Source organism: Dipodomys merriami, unplaced genomic scaffold (genome assembly GCF_024711535.1).
Source record: "Dipodomys merriami isolate MVZ:Mamm:240054 unplaced genomic scaffold, mDipMer1.0.p SCAF_28, whole genome shotgun sequence".
Classification (NCBI taxonomy): domain Eukaryota; kingdom Metazoa; phylum Chordata; class Mammalia; order Rodentia; family Heteromyidae; genus Dipodomys; species Dipodomys merriami.
In genome coordinates, this window is record NW_027204270.1 from 12,634,482 (window position 1) to 12,648,836 (window position 14,355).

Genomic DNA, 14,355 nt, shown 5'->3' on the forward strand with positions numbered 1-14,355 from the left:
AAGAAAAAAAATGGTACAGAAAGTTCCTTTTAAATTTAGCATATTTCTGTTCATCATATTGCGCTAGCACTTAATCACACAGATTAACATAGTTGCAAGAGAGACTAGGAGATGTGGAATTTTGATGGCTTGGCAGTGTTAGCTGAAAATCAGATTCTCTTACTAAAGGGAAAGGGGAATGAATGTAGAGGTTTAGAATAGGCATTCAGCAGATTCTGCCATATTCCTTTTTTTTTTTTTCCTGGAAAGCTGGAGCACAGACAAAAAGATTTGTACATCAAATTGCATATGAGTTGAATTATAAAGAAATATCCAGAGCTGGGCACGGTGGCTCACGCCTATAATCCTAGCTACTCAGGAGGCTGAGATCTGAGGATCTCAGTTCAAAGCCAGCCTGGGCAGGAAACTCCATGAGACTCTTATCTCCAATAAACCACTAGAAAACCCGAAGTGGTGCTGTGGCTAAAGTGGTAGAGCGCTCGCCTTGAGCTGAAGAGCGCAGGGACAGCACCCAAGCCCAGAGTTCAAGCCCTACGGCCAACAAAAAAGAAAGAAAGAAAGAAATATCCAGTGTTCCTGTCTTTAAGGAGTTTGACCACTAATTTGGGAAACACAATATATCAAAATAGGATAATCAGAATGCCACTAGAACAGCTAGAATATATTGGGTGCAGGGCTGGACTGGCTCTGTGGGGTTAGAAGACACCTTGGATTGATTTGCAAACATGTCCTAGACATGGACATGGGCACCGCTGGTGGGATGAGGTACAGCACCTGAGGAGGGTACTTTGCCCGTCAGCCTTTCAAGATGGCCACCAGCAGACAGTGGGAGTGAAAGCTAATTATTCACTTCATTCCTTACCTCTGCTCTCTTGTGAATCTGTAGGACAGTGTATTCAGCCTTCTGTATGGAGCTGGCCTCCCGTGGCTTTGTGGTTGCAGTGCCAGAACACAGGTAAGGGACAACAATCACAATGAACTGTCCTCGACTGGGTGCCCGCAGTGAGCTAGGCTAGTGTTCATCAATGCATTATTTCTTTTTTAGAATTTTTGTTTTGGTTTTACAATGCCAGGTATCAAACACAGGGCTTCAAACATACTAGATAAATATTCTACCACCGAGCTACATCCCCAGCCACAGTGTATTATTCTTAATCTTCCCACAGTCATATAAAGTGAGCATTATACCCTTTCCCCCATTTTCTTTTCTTTTTTTTGGGCTGTCCTAGAGCTTGAACTCTGGGCTGGGCACTGACTGTAAGCTTCTTTTGCTTTTACTCAAGGTTAGTGCTCTCCCACTTGAGCCACAGTGCCACTTCCAGCTTTTTCTGAGTAGTTTATTGGGGATAAGAGTCTCATAGACTTTCCTGCTTGGGCTGGCTTTGAACAGTGATCTTCAGATCTCAGCCTCCTGAGTAGCTCACAGATGTGAGCTGACACTGGGCTATTATACTCATTTTTATTTATTTTATTTTATTTATTTGTTTTGTCATAGAAGGTACCCAAGATATTGGGAAAGAGGAAAATTAAGCTAACAAGTGTGTTCTGTCTTCTCTCTGGTGGCATGTGTATCTCAGGGACCAGTCAGCTTCAACCACCTATTTCTATAAGCAGCCCCTAGAGGAGAACCAACCCACCGGTGAGTCACTGGAGGAGGAATGGATCCCCTACCGCCGAATCGAGGAAGGGGAAAAGGAATTCCATATCCGGAATCCTCAGGTAGGCTGTGCCAGTTGAGTAGGAAAAGTTAATAAGCCTGCCTTCTCTACTATATTTGTCATGTTAGTGGGCTATCGCTATAGTGAAATACTTTAGAAAATTAACTCAGAAAAGCTTTATTTAGCTCATGTTTTTGAAGTTCGAGTCCCAGATCAGCAAACCTACTGTTTTGGGGGTCTGATGGCGGGGCGGGGGAGGGGTGGGAGGAATGGGGTCACTCACCTCTTGAACTAGGAAATAGAAGAAAGGAAAAGTTCAACATCCCACAATCCCCTTTTAGGGCAAGTCCTCAGTGGCTTAAAAGATCTCCTTCTAGGCTCCCTCCTAAAGGTTCGAGCATCCCCCAGTAGCACCTTTCTGGGGACCACGCCTTCTAACACATCTATGTGGGAGACACTTGCGTGTGTGTGTGTGTGTGTGTGTGTGTGTGTGTGTGTGTGTGTGCGTGCGTGTGTGCGCGTGTGCGCGTGTGTGCGTGTGTGTGTGTGTGTGTGTGCGTGTGTGTGGTGCTAGGGATTGTAGGGACTGAACTCAGGATCTCGCTAGGCAGATGCTCTCTCACTTGGACCAGCTCTTATGGTTTTGGAGGAGAGAGGCAGTTGTGGGGTTTGAACTCAGAACTCATTTATACTTGCTAGGCAGATGCTCTGTCACTTGAGCCATACTCTAGTCTCATAAAGAAGACTTTTTTTTTTTTTGGGTGGGGGGGTTTCCAGTCATGGGGCCTGAACTTTGGGCCTGGGCGCTGTCCCTCAGCTCTTCAGCTCAAGGCTAGCGCTCTACCACTTGAAACACAGGGCCACTTTCAGCTTTTTTCTTTTTTGCTTGTGTGGTGCTGAGGAATCGAACCCAGGGCCTCATGCATGCAGCCCTCATAAACAAGACTTTTAACTAACCTCTTTCTCTCCCTCTCTCTGTTTCTCTTTCACGCTTGTGATACTAGGGGTTTGAACTCATGGTCTCTTCTTGCTAGGCTGACAAGATACCACTGAGCCACACCCCCAGTACCCTCTCTGAAAATCTTAATCATAGCACATCTGCCATTCCATGGAATAAATGGGGTAGTGATCAGGACTCTTAAAATTGTCAGTGGGAGAAATCCAACTTAAGCTTGCATAGGTGAAAAGGGGAGCTGACTGGCTCATCTAAGAGGGCTACAGGAGGGAGAAGACCACTGGAGCCAGCCAGTCACTGATTGCTCACACCTGTAATCCTACTCCAACGCCAAAGCAACCACCAGCAAAAAATGGTCTGGAGGTGTGGCTCTCTCTAGAGTTAGAGCCTCGGTTAAAGAAGGGAGCTGATGGGGCTGGGAAGGTGGCTCAGTGGTAGAGTGCTTGCCTTGCATGCATGTGGCCCTGGGTTCGATTCCTTAGCACCACATAAGCAGAAAAAGCTGGAAGTGGCGCTGTGGCTCCAGTGGTAGAGCGCTAGCCTTGAGCTGAAGAGCTGAGGGGCAGTGCCCAGGCCCAGAGTTCAAGCCCCACGACCGACAAAAAAAAAAAAAAAAGGGAGCTGAATGAATATGGAGCCTCAGTCAAACCCTGGTACTGTCAGAATCGAGAGGAATTAGTAGTCTGAGGAGGGATGCCAAGGTGAAAGCTCTGACCAGCAACGCAGTGTTAGATTAGAATGGGGTGGTGCTCAGAAGAATTAGAGAACAGGGCATTGGTTGTTAGGCAGACAAAAAATAACTGATGTGTGCTATAAGTAGACAAGTAGAACCCAGTGCTGAAATGTTAATAAAAAGACCCTAGCCAGGCGCCAGTGGCTCCCACCTGTAATCCTAGCTACTCAGGAGGCTGAGATCTGAGGATTGAGGTTCAGAGCCAGCCTGGGCAGGAAAGTCTGCGAGCCTCTTATCTCCAATAAACCACCAGAAAACCCAAAGTGGTGCTGTAGCTCAAGTAGTAGAGCGCTAGCCTTGAGCTGAAGAGCTGAGGGACAACACTCAGGCCCAGAGTTCAAGCCCTACGACCGAAAAAAAAAAAAAAAAAAAAAAGAACACCCTTAAAATTTATTTTGTTTTCGGGGGCTGGGAAGGTGGGTTAGTGGTAGAGCGCTTGCCTTGCATGAATGAGGCCCTGGGTTCGATTCCCCGCACCACATAAGCAAAAAGAAAAAAAGCCGGAAGTGGTGCTGTGGCTCAAGTGGTAGAGCGCTAGCCTTGAGCTGAAGAGCTGAGGGACAGCACCCAAGCCCAGAGTTCAGGCCCCACGACTGGACCCCCCCAAAAAAAAATTTTTTTTTTATTTTGTTTTCAAAATGGTATAACAGCTGGGCATTGGTGGCTCACGCCTGTAATCCTAGCTACTCAGGAAGTTGAGATCTGAGGATTGCAGTTCAAAGCCAGTCTGGGCAGGAAAGTCTGTGAGTCTCATATCTCCAATTAAGCGTCAGAAAACTGGAAGTAGACCTATGGTTCAAAGTGGTAAAGGGCTAGCTTCAGTGAAAAAGCTCAGGAACAGCTCCCAAGCCCTGAGTTCAAGACCCACAACTGACCAAAAAAAAAAGCTGTAATGTACATTGTCTCACTTAGTCATTCTAACAGCCCTATAGGTAAGTAGGTAGAGTCTGAATGGAGCTAATTCCATCATGCCATTTGGTGGTATGTATATGAGCTACAGGGCCCTGCAGTGCTTGCTGGGATGTGGTGGCAAATTCCTCCCACGTCTGCCCCAGTCACGTGGATGGGCACTGTTCTCACTGGATAGCTGTGGAGTGCCTCAGCTCCTACTGGACTATGTTGCAGGTGCACCAGCGGGTGAGGGAGTGCATGCAGGTGCTGAGAATCCTGCAGGAAGTCACTGCTGGGAGGACTGTCCCCAATGTCTTGCCTGGTGGATTGGATCTGATGACCTTCAAGGTATGGCCCCAATTGGTATGTCACAGAGTTACATATTCATCAAAATTTTTCTGGTTATATATGCAATAACCATATGTTGGGTTGGGCACTGGTAGCTTATACCTGTAATCCTAGCTACTTAGGAGCTTGAGATCTGATGATCCTGGTTCAAAGATAGCTGGGGCAGATAAATCTAAGAGATTATTATCTCTAATTAACCAGCAAAAAGCCAGAAGTGGAGCTGTGGCTCAAGTGGTACTGTTGATAAGCTATGGGAAAGTTGGTATCCTCCACTTGGGGAGGGCAGTTGCCCAACTTGGGGCAGTTTGGCAAGATCTGCCAACACTATTAATATTAATACCTGTTCTCTAGACCAACAATTTCCAGTTCTGGGAATTTTATCCCATAATACCTGCATATAGACGGCATTGCCTGTGTATATTCACGCCAGCATTGTTTGTAATAGCAAATGATCAGCAGAAGCCTAAATGTTCACCAGTGAGAGAACTGGTTACTGCCAGCTATCTATTTTATGATAGAATCAAACATAGCTGTAAGAAAGAATAAGAAGTTCTTTCTGTGTTAGTATTGTTACATAAAACCATTGGTTACAGAAGCACCTGTGAGAAAAGAGGACAAGTGAACATTTGTGTTCACTCACCCATGCAGAAGCAGTCCTCTCAAGGACAACTAAAGAACTTTTACCTTCGTGGGGGTAGGGAAAGGAAACTGAGTGAGAGACTTCTCTGTATACTTCTGATTTGGAGGTATATGAATATATTCACCTATTAAAAAGTAGCTACAGAGGCAATCCATCCTGGATACTAGTCTGAAGGTATTGAGCTAAGGGAGAGAATATAGGTACAAAGCCCTGGGATAGAAGTAGAGAACAGTAAAGGTTCTACCAAGCAGAGGCTAGACTTCAAAGCCTAGAGAGAATTCCTGAGCCTTCTAGCAGGCAGCTGTGGTGATTTTTTATGTAACTATGCCCGAAAGGCACCTGGGACAACCAGAAATAGACACTAGCCAAGCAGTCAGAACACACAGATGCAATTTGGTCTCTTGAGCTTTGGAGAAAAATCAGGACAGATAGCCAGAGAGGAAGTGTAAGCCTGAGTTATTTCTGCATAAGCAGTCCTTGCTCCAGAGAGAAATGGAGGGGCCACAGGAGTCTCCTCTGTTCTCTTCTGCATGGGTCATGCAGCCTCCCATAGTTCCAGCTCATGAGGTAGAGGCTGGAGGGAGCTTACTCTCAATGCAGTCTTAGACTGATGAGCCAGTAATCTGGCAATTCCTTTCCATTCACTTACTCATAGGTACTTGAATGTCCATCTTTGGCCAGGTATTAGCACTAGGAGATGATAGAAGTACAAAGACGAAAACTGTGGTTCTCGGAATTCCTGCTACAAAGGGCTGCTGATACCAAGGATTGTTTGTATGTCTGCTCTCTAGTAGGCAAGAGGTTCTTTGTTGGGTTTTGTTTTATTTTGTGGTGTTACAGGTAGAATGCAGAACTTGGGCATGCTGGGAAAGTGGTCTACCACTGCGCCATGTTCCTAGATGTTCTCTTTTGTTTTGTTTTTGTCAGTAATGGGGCTTGAACTTAGGGCCTGGGTGCTGTCCCTGAGCTTTTCTTCTCATGGCTAACACTCTGCCACTTTGAGCCACAGCTCCATTTCTGGTTTTTAGATGGGTACTTGGAGATAAGAGCCTCACGGACTTTGCTGACTGGGCTGGCTTTGAACTGCTATCCTCAGATTTCAGCCTCCTAAGTAGCTAGGATTTAGGCATGAGCCACCAGCACCTGGCCCAGGTGTTCTTTTAAATTTTTTTTTAACTTATTTGTAAGCTTTAGCAAGGATTTATTTTATTTTATTTATTTATTTTTGTCAGTCCTTCAACTCAGAGTCTGAGCACTGTCTCTGAGCTTCTTTTGCTCAAGGCCAGCACTCTACCACTTGAGCCACACCGCCACTTCCGGCTATTTCTGTTTATTTGGTACTGAGGAGTCAAACCCAGTGCTTCATGCGTGCTAGCCAAACACTCTACCACTAAGCCATTACCAGCCCCAAAGGATTTATTTTAGTGTGACATGAAAAAAGTAGAGAGAAATATTTCCTGCTCTCTACACAGGAAATGGATCTTACTACCTAGCCTGGGCTGGCCTCAAACCCATGATCCTTCTGCCTCATTCTGAGTACAGGGATCACACGCAGGTATCACTATGCTCAGATTAGAAGTTATTTGTTGTTGTTGTTCTTGTTTTTAACTTTTTTGCCTTTCTTTCCTCCATTCCATTCCTTCTTCCTTCCCTTCCTTCCATCTTCCCTTCTTTGAGATAGGGTTTGCTTGGTAGCCCAGGCTCACCTCAAATTTGTGATCCTCCTGCCTCAGCCTCCTAACTTCTGGGATTATAGTCAGGCACTACCAAGCCCACCTCCGTGTGGTTTGGGTGGGCTCACCCACTGTATCATGCCCTTGCCTCATTCCCTCACTATTTCTTCCTCTTGCGCCTGAGGAAATCCTTAAAAAAGCAATCCTGAGTGTCTAGCTTAGTAAATTCTCTGCTTTCCTCAGGGCGGCATTGACATGAGCCGCGTGGCTGTGATGGGACATTCATTTGGAGGGGCCACAGCTATTCTGGCCTTAGCCAAGGAGGCCCAGTTCCGGTGAGTTTCCCTCGGAGTGATGCTGTTGCCCATCATCCATCCTGCAAGTTTGTTATAAACACATCGTGTTCTCATCCCTATTTAAGAGGCTGGGAATTAGGTTATTATTCCAAGAGAAGACAAATTAAAGAAGCTAGATACCAGATGCTAAATTCTAAATACTAGAATTTGGACTCTAAGCCTAAACTCCAGGAGTTTCACCTCTCAGGTCTGTCCAGCCATGTGAGACTTCCGGAGGCTTCAGCGCACTGAAAGGAAAAAGTCCTCCCCTGTCCCAGAATTATTCATGACTAGACTCGTGAGCACTGTTCATGTCTGCCTCTTCCAGGTGTGCTGTGGCCTTGGATGCTTGGATGTTTCCTCTGGAACACGACTTTTACCCAAAGGCCCGGGGCCCTGTGTTCTTCATCAATGCTGAGAAATTCCAGACTGTGGAGAGTGTCAACTTGATGAAGAAGATATGCACTCAGCACGAACAGTCGAGGATCATAACTGTCCTGTGAGTAAGCCCCAACCAGCTCATGACCCCAGAGTCCTTTCCATTTCCCAGCAGCCATGGCTCCCTTCATTCCTTCCAGATTATCCAGAACCTTGCACCTGAATACTTCCTGAATTTCCAAAAATCTTAATTTCATTGGGATTTTATATTTGTCTTTTTTCACTCAGCTGTCTATAGTGATTTCTTCAGTAATTTATATGATTGCATGGTAGGATTAACCTGGGGCTTTCTATTTAAAAAAAAAAAGAGTATTGTGAGATTGTGTGTTGGAGAAGTGGTCTGGTGCAGGTCTGGTTGGGTTCTAGAGATCTGAAAATTTTCTCTCTTTTTTTTTTTTTTGAAATATATGGATATAGTAGATGTATAGATAGATCTTTGACATTTATCAGATTTTCAGAACTTTCATGAATCTCTAAACTCATAAATATCAATATAAGATGACTTCTTCCCCAAATCACTTATTTTCTAGCTAACAAAACCACATTCACTTCATCTTCATCATTAGTGATATTGGTTGGATTTATTAATTGATTGATTTTAAGACAGTGACTATTGCTGGGTGCTGGTGGCTCATGCCTATATTCGTAGCTACTCAGGAGGCTGAGATCTGAGGATTGAGTTCAAAGCCAGCCCTGGCAGGAAAATCTGTGAGACTCTTATCTCCAATTAACCACCAAAAAACTGGAAGTGAAACTCTGTCTCAAAGTGGTAGAGAACAACCCTGGAGCAAAAGAGCTCAAGGTTCAAGCTCCACTATCAAGAACAACAACAACAAAAAGGCAGTGACTATTTAAGAAAACCCCTGTAATAGTGGTAGTATAGAGCTGAAGGCAGAGCTGACTTGCTTTTGTCCTACACTAAAGCCTAGCACCACATATGGTATGTGTCCAGTATCCTACTTTCTATTCCAGGAAGACCACTGGTAGTCATGTGCTAGGGGCCTTTGAAATCACTCAGGTCATTGAGCTGCCCAAGCCACGCTCCTGAATGCCAGAGCCCCAGAGACTATTGATAGTTGGTAACTTTCCTGCTTGCCTATCTTCGTCCAGGTTTCCCCAGGACCAGCTGTTTCATGGCATCAGAGAGGATAGGGATATTCCTGGGATATTTCTCCAGGCCAGTCAGACATGGACAGTTATGGCCTGCAGAGAAGGGAGGGGAGACTAATTGGGACAGAGGCTATGGATGTAGCATAGTGCCAGAGTGCTTGCTAGCATAAGCAAAGCTCTAGGTTCTATCCATAGTACCACAAGTAAATGAATAAATAAATAAGGGCAGGGAATTTGGCTTCGTGGTAGAGTGCTTGCCTAGCATGCATGAAGTCCTGGGTTCAGTCCTTAGTACCACATAAACAGAAAAAGCTGGAAGTGGGGCTGCGGCTCGCTCAAGTGCTAGAATACTGGCCTTGAGCACAGAGAGGCTCAGGGACAGAGCCCAGGCCCTGAGTTCAAGCCCCAGGACCGGAATGAATGAAGAAGTAAGCAAATAAATAAATAAGCAAATAAATAAATCAGTATCTGCATGATAGCAGGAAGATTTTTCTTCCTCCATTGAACTGAATCATCAATTTAGTTATAAGTAATTTAGCTCAAAATGAACCTAGTGAAAATTCTACCTGCAAATTAAATGTATTTAAAGGACTGGGCTGTAGCTTAGTGGTACCTGAAGCTAGGTACACAGTACCTAGCATGAGTAAGGCACTAGATATGGTCCCCAGACCCATAAATGAATGATTGAGTGTATTTAGAGCCTAAGGACTGAACCCAAAATCCTGTTCCTACATGCATTTGCCTTTTATAAAAAAAATAGTTATTTAAGTGAAAGCAACTAATTCCTTTTCCCCTATTAACTCTATGGTGAAGTTCTGACAAGAAGTTAATATATTTAATATGTTGTGAATGTTTGGAAGTGACCAGATAAACGCCATTGCATAATAGAGTATAATAAGCTGGGTATTGGTGGCTCAGCCTGTAATCCTAGCTACTTAGGAAGGAGGCTGAGACCTGGAGGAACACAGTTTGAAGTCATCCCTGCCCTACCCCGCCCCCCCCCCAAAAAAAAAAAAATTATAGACTCTGCTTCTAAAATAACCAGTAAGGGCTAGGAATGTGGCTTAGTGGTAGAGTGCTTACCTAGCATTCATGAAGCTCTGGGTTCAATTCCTCAGTACCACATAAACAGAAAAGGCTGGAAGTGGTGCTGGCTCAAGTGGTAGAGTACTAGCCTTGAACAAAAAAATGAAGCTTAGGTACAGTGCCCAGACCCTGAGTTCAAGCCCCAGGACTGGCAAAAATAAATAAAATAACCAGTAAACTGGGCATTGGTGGCTCATGCTTATAATGTTAGCACTCAGGGGCTGAGAGCTGAGGATCACAGTTCAAGCCAGCCTGGGCTTTGAAAGTCTAAGAAACTCATCTCTGATTAATCACCAGAAAACTGGAAGTGGAGTTGTGTCTCAAAGTGGTAGAGCACTAGATGAGCAAAAAGAGGTCAAGGACAGTGCTCAGGCCTTGAGTTCAAGCCCCACAACTGATAAAAATAAAATGAGCCAAGTGTGGCTCCAATAGTAGGGTACCTGGCCATGTCAACAAGCTGAGCAAGCTCAACGCCCTGAGTTCAAACCCCAGAACTGTCACCTGCTCCCAGCAGATTAAAACATAGGAATAGTAAGCACTGGGATCTACCTCCTGTCCTCAGCACTCTACCAAGTTCAGCCCTTTTCCTGCATTGTCTGGCTTATGGTTGTCTAGGGATTAGACCAGTTTTGAAATCAAGCATACCTAGGTTCAAATTATAGCTCTATGAGCCAGGCAACAGTGGCTCATGTCTGTAATCATGGCTAGTCAGGAGACTAAGATCTGAGGATCACAATTCAAAGCCAGCTGGGGCAGGAAGTTTTGCAACTCTTATCTTCAATTAGCCACAAACAAGGCAGAAATAGAGCTGTAGCTCAAGTGATAGAACATTATAGCCTTGAGCAAAAAAGGCCCTGAGTTCAAGCCCTGTATCAAATACACAGACACACACACACACATAACTACAACTATATTCCCTATCACCAGTGTCTTTGGAGAGATCATTTCTTCAGATTCTATCAGAGGAAAATACTTTCTTGATGAAGTTTCTGGGGAAATTACTGTAATAACGTGTGGAAAGTATCTGGCACATAGTAGGTACTTGACACTGGGATGCTTACCCTCCAGATTCCTACCGGTTGTTTTTCTTTTCCTCTAGCGGTTCCATTCATCGGAGTCAGACTGACTTTGTTTTTGTGACTGGAAAATTGTTTGGTAAATTCTTCTCCTCTCACACCCGTGGGAGCTTGGACCCCTATGAAGGTCAGGAGATTATGGTGCGGGCCATGCTGGCCTTCCTGCAGAAGCACCTTGGTAAGCTGAGAACCGGGGCCAGTGGGCAGATGTGGGGACTCTACTTTCTCCATAGCATGGTGTGGTCTGTCCTGCCATGGCTGGGACCCAAAAGATTTATAGCAAGGAAAACTGAATGAAGGACCATTAAATAGAAGCATAGAAAAAACACTTGCCTGAAAACTTTAGAGATCCTAACTCTTAACTCTTACTAGGTGAATGCCCTTGCCTTCTCATTTGACCTCTCCTAGCCTTGGTTTCCTCACTAGAAATTGAGCGTTCACCTCTGAGCTCCACTGCCTCTGTCCTGACCCACACTTACCATCACTCACCTCATCAGCCTGTCGGGGAAGTTATGATAATTGAGCTAAGTGTACAAGTATACTTTTAAGAAACCATGCATGAACTGGGTACCAGTGGCTCCTAGCTACTAAGGAGGCTGAGATTTAAGGGTCACAGTTCAAAGCCCGTCCAGGCAAGAAAGTCTATAAGACTTTTATCTCAAGTAAACCACCAAAAAGCTGGGAGTAGAGTTGTGGTTCAAGTGGTAGAAGGCTAGCCTTGAGTGAAGAAGCTAAGGGACAGAAGCCAGGCCCTCATTTCAAGCCCCAGTACTGGCAGGAAGAAAAGGGGAGGGGAATGGAGGGGAGAGGAGCTGAGGACAAGATATTATGGTGTAAGACCATCCTAGACATAAACTTGAGACACCATCTTGTTCAATAGCTGGACAACATAATCAGGCAGATCACAGTTCAGATCATCTTGGGAGGGGAGGGGAGGGAGACCAGACCATGCATGGAGTGTGGCTCAAGTGGTAGAACATCTACCTAGCCAGTACAAGGCCCTGAGTTCAGACCCCAGTACCACCAAACAAACTAAAAAAAAAAAAACTGATTATGCAAAAATGTCACAAACCATTCAGCAGCTAACCAGCAAGAGTTTTGTAGGTCTCTGGTTGAGCCTTACCCAGAGGAGGTACCCCTGCCTGTCTTCCTAATAATCAATAATCAAGCCAGCTTCTCCAGGGGGAGTATGAATGGTTACTGGAGTTGATATTCTACTTAAGTTTTTTGGTTGGTTTTTTTTTTTTTTTTTTTGTTGTTGTTGTTGTTAAAAACAGTGGAAGTTCACTAATTTATCGGGGGCGGGATTGGGGGGGATAAAGGAAGCGTGCTTTTGAGAGTGCACCTGGACTGGGTACAGGAGCGCAGTTACAAGAGCCAAGGCCACTCGTTGCAAGTCTGTCTCACAGCTTGTCTTTGGCTCTTCCTCTCGCAACACCCATGGTGCCTGCCTGTTTCCTGCACAGTTCCCCATGTTCTGTGTCCTAGACTTTTTTTTTATTTCTGCTGTTTGGTGTTTTTTTTTTTTTTTTTTTTCTCATTATGTCTGTTCATTCAGTTTCTGCTTCCTTGTAACTTTGCTTGATTTGAACCACTGGTACCTTCTCTCTACCTGACGTTTTTACACCTTTCCTCTAAAGCTCGCACAGCCCATAGCCACATATAGCTGTATCTATAGATAGATGTATAGAGATAGATATATTTTTTCCCTTGACTTGTTCCTTAGAGAGATATGTGATTGCCATAGCACATCTTTTCCTGTCAAACACATTGTTGGCCCCTGTCCAGCCTAGGTTTGGAGCTCCCTTGATCAGCTGTCCTCTTTGATGTAGTCAGAATGGAGTGTATGAGATAAGCCCCTGCAAGGGCTGGGCATAGCACGCTCACATTGGGAAGGGGCCTGGCTTGCCTCGACTGTTCTACCCGAGTCTAACCTGACAGCAAGGTCTGATACTTTGCTACGCCCTGCACACCCCCAACCCCCCACCTCAAATGGCACCCAGCAGTTTTTTAGATATTTAGTCACCTCTGATGGCCTGTGTTCATGAAGCTAAATGCCAGTACCTAATGCTGTTTCCTGTTCCATTCCCCATGCTGCCATTTCTTACTCCTTTCCTGTGGGCTCCTATTTATCAGTTTCCCCTTAAAGAGCGATACCCTGACTTGGAGTGCTAGATATGATCTGACCAGTGCCTGGCATAGAAGGCTGCTCACCTCTGTGCTCTGCACACTGACTTCTATCCAATCGGCTGGCCTAGGTGTGTTCGCAATTAATACACACGTGCCATACATTTGGGTTGAATTGAATTTGCTTTTAAAATATATCTGCCCTATTATGAATGTGCTGATACTTAGAACCAAATTTGCATTCTTACATTTAGTCCTATTCATTTCATTTTGTACATCGTCTTCCAGTATTTAGAGTCTTAGGTTAATAGAGTATCCTTCTTCTCACCTGGCAAGAAGGACAATGGGTCCACCTCATAAGACTTGAATGATTTCCTGGCTGCCTGATCCTGATCAGCCTTTCCTTTTTTCCTCCTAGGCTCCATGCTTCTATAAGGGTTTCAAGTGAAAAATGAGGCTGGGCACAGATGGCACACACCTGTAATCCTAGCTACACAGGAAGCTGAGATGCAGAAAGAGCCGAAAGTGGAGCTGTGGGTCAAGTGGTAGAACCCTAGCTTTGAACAAAAGAGCTCAGCAACAGCGCTCAGGCCCCTGAGTTCAAGCCTCAAGACTGACAAAAGAAAAAAGAAAAACAAAAGGAAAGCTCAGGGACTGCTCTGAGGCCATGACTGACAAAAACAAATTAATTAATTAAAATAGAGTAAAATGAAAGATGAGAAGGGGGGCCGGGCGTGATGAAGCAGGTCTATAGTCCTAGCTACTCGTAGGTGATTATCAGGGCTGCAATCAAGGCAGTCTGGGCAAAAAGTTAGCAAGATCCCATCCCAACAAAACAAGCTGGGTATGAAGGTATGTGTAGGTGGGAGGATAGAAAGATCTGAGGCCAGGCCTGCACAAATGTGAAGCCTTATTTGAAAAAAGAAATAACCTAAAGCATGAAGTGCTGGGGGCCTGGCTCAAGTAGTAGAACACTTGCCTAGCAAGTGGGAAGCCCTGAGTTCTACAACCTCAGTAATGCCAAAATAAGAGAAGGGAGAGAGGGAGGGAGGGAGGAAGGAAGGAAGAAGGGAAGGAAGGAGGAAGAAAGGAAGGAGGGAGGGAGGAAAGAAAGAAGAAAGGAGGGAGAAAGGAAGGAAGGAAGGAAGGAAGGAAGGAAGGAAGGAAGGAAGGAAGGAGAAGAGAAAAATTGGACCTGAGATACTCATTGTGACAGATAAGCAGAAGGACTGTTAGAATGCAGAAGAGATTAGATTGTAGGAAGATTGCCAAAGACTGATTTATT

The 14,355-nt window shown here is 44.9% G+C and overlaps 1 protein-coding gene across 2 annotated transcripts in view; it reads left to right on the forward strand.

The window, feature by feature from the left end:
* The window catches only part of Pafah2 (platelet activating factor acetylhydrolase 2), a 34,374-nt gene that overhangs the window by 14,437 nt on the left and 5,582 nt on the right, over window positions 1–14,355 (forward strand). For both annotated transcript variants that reach the window (XM_070037587.1, XM_070037588.1), the window contains exons 5-10: window positions 887–955; window positions 1,578–1,719; window positions 4,472–4,585; window positions 7,142–7,233; window positions 7,562–7,732; window positions 10,967–11,121. In XM_070037587.1, coding sequence (XP_069893688.1) covers window positions 887–955; window positions 1,578–1,719; window positions 4,472–4,585; window positions 7,142–7,233; window positions 7,562–7,732; window positions 10,967–11,121 — 743 coding nt within the window. The remainder of the gene's footprint in view (window positions 1–886; window positions 956–1,577; window positions 1,720–4,471; window positions 4,586–7,141; window positions 7,234–7,561; window positions 7,733–10,966; window positions 11,122–14,355) is intronic.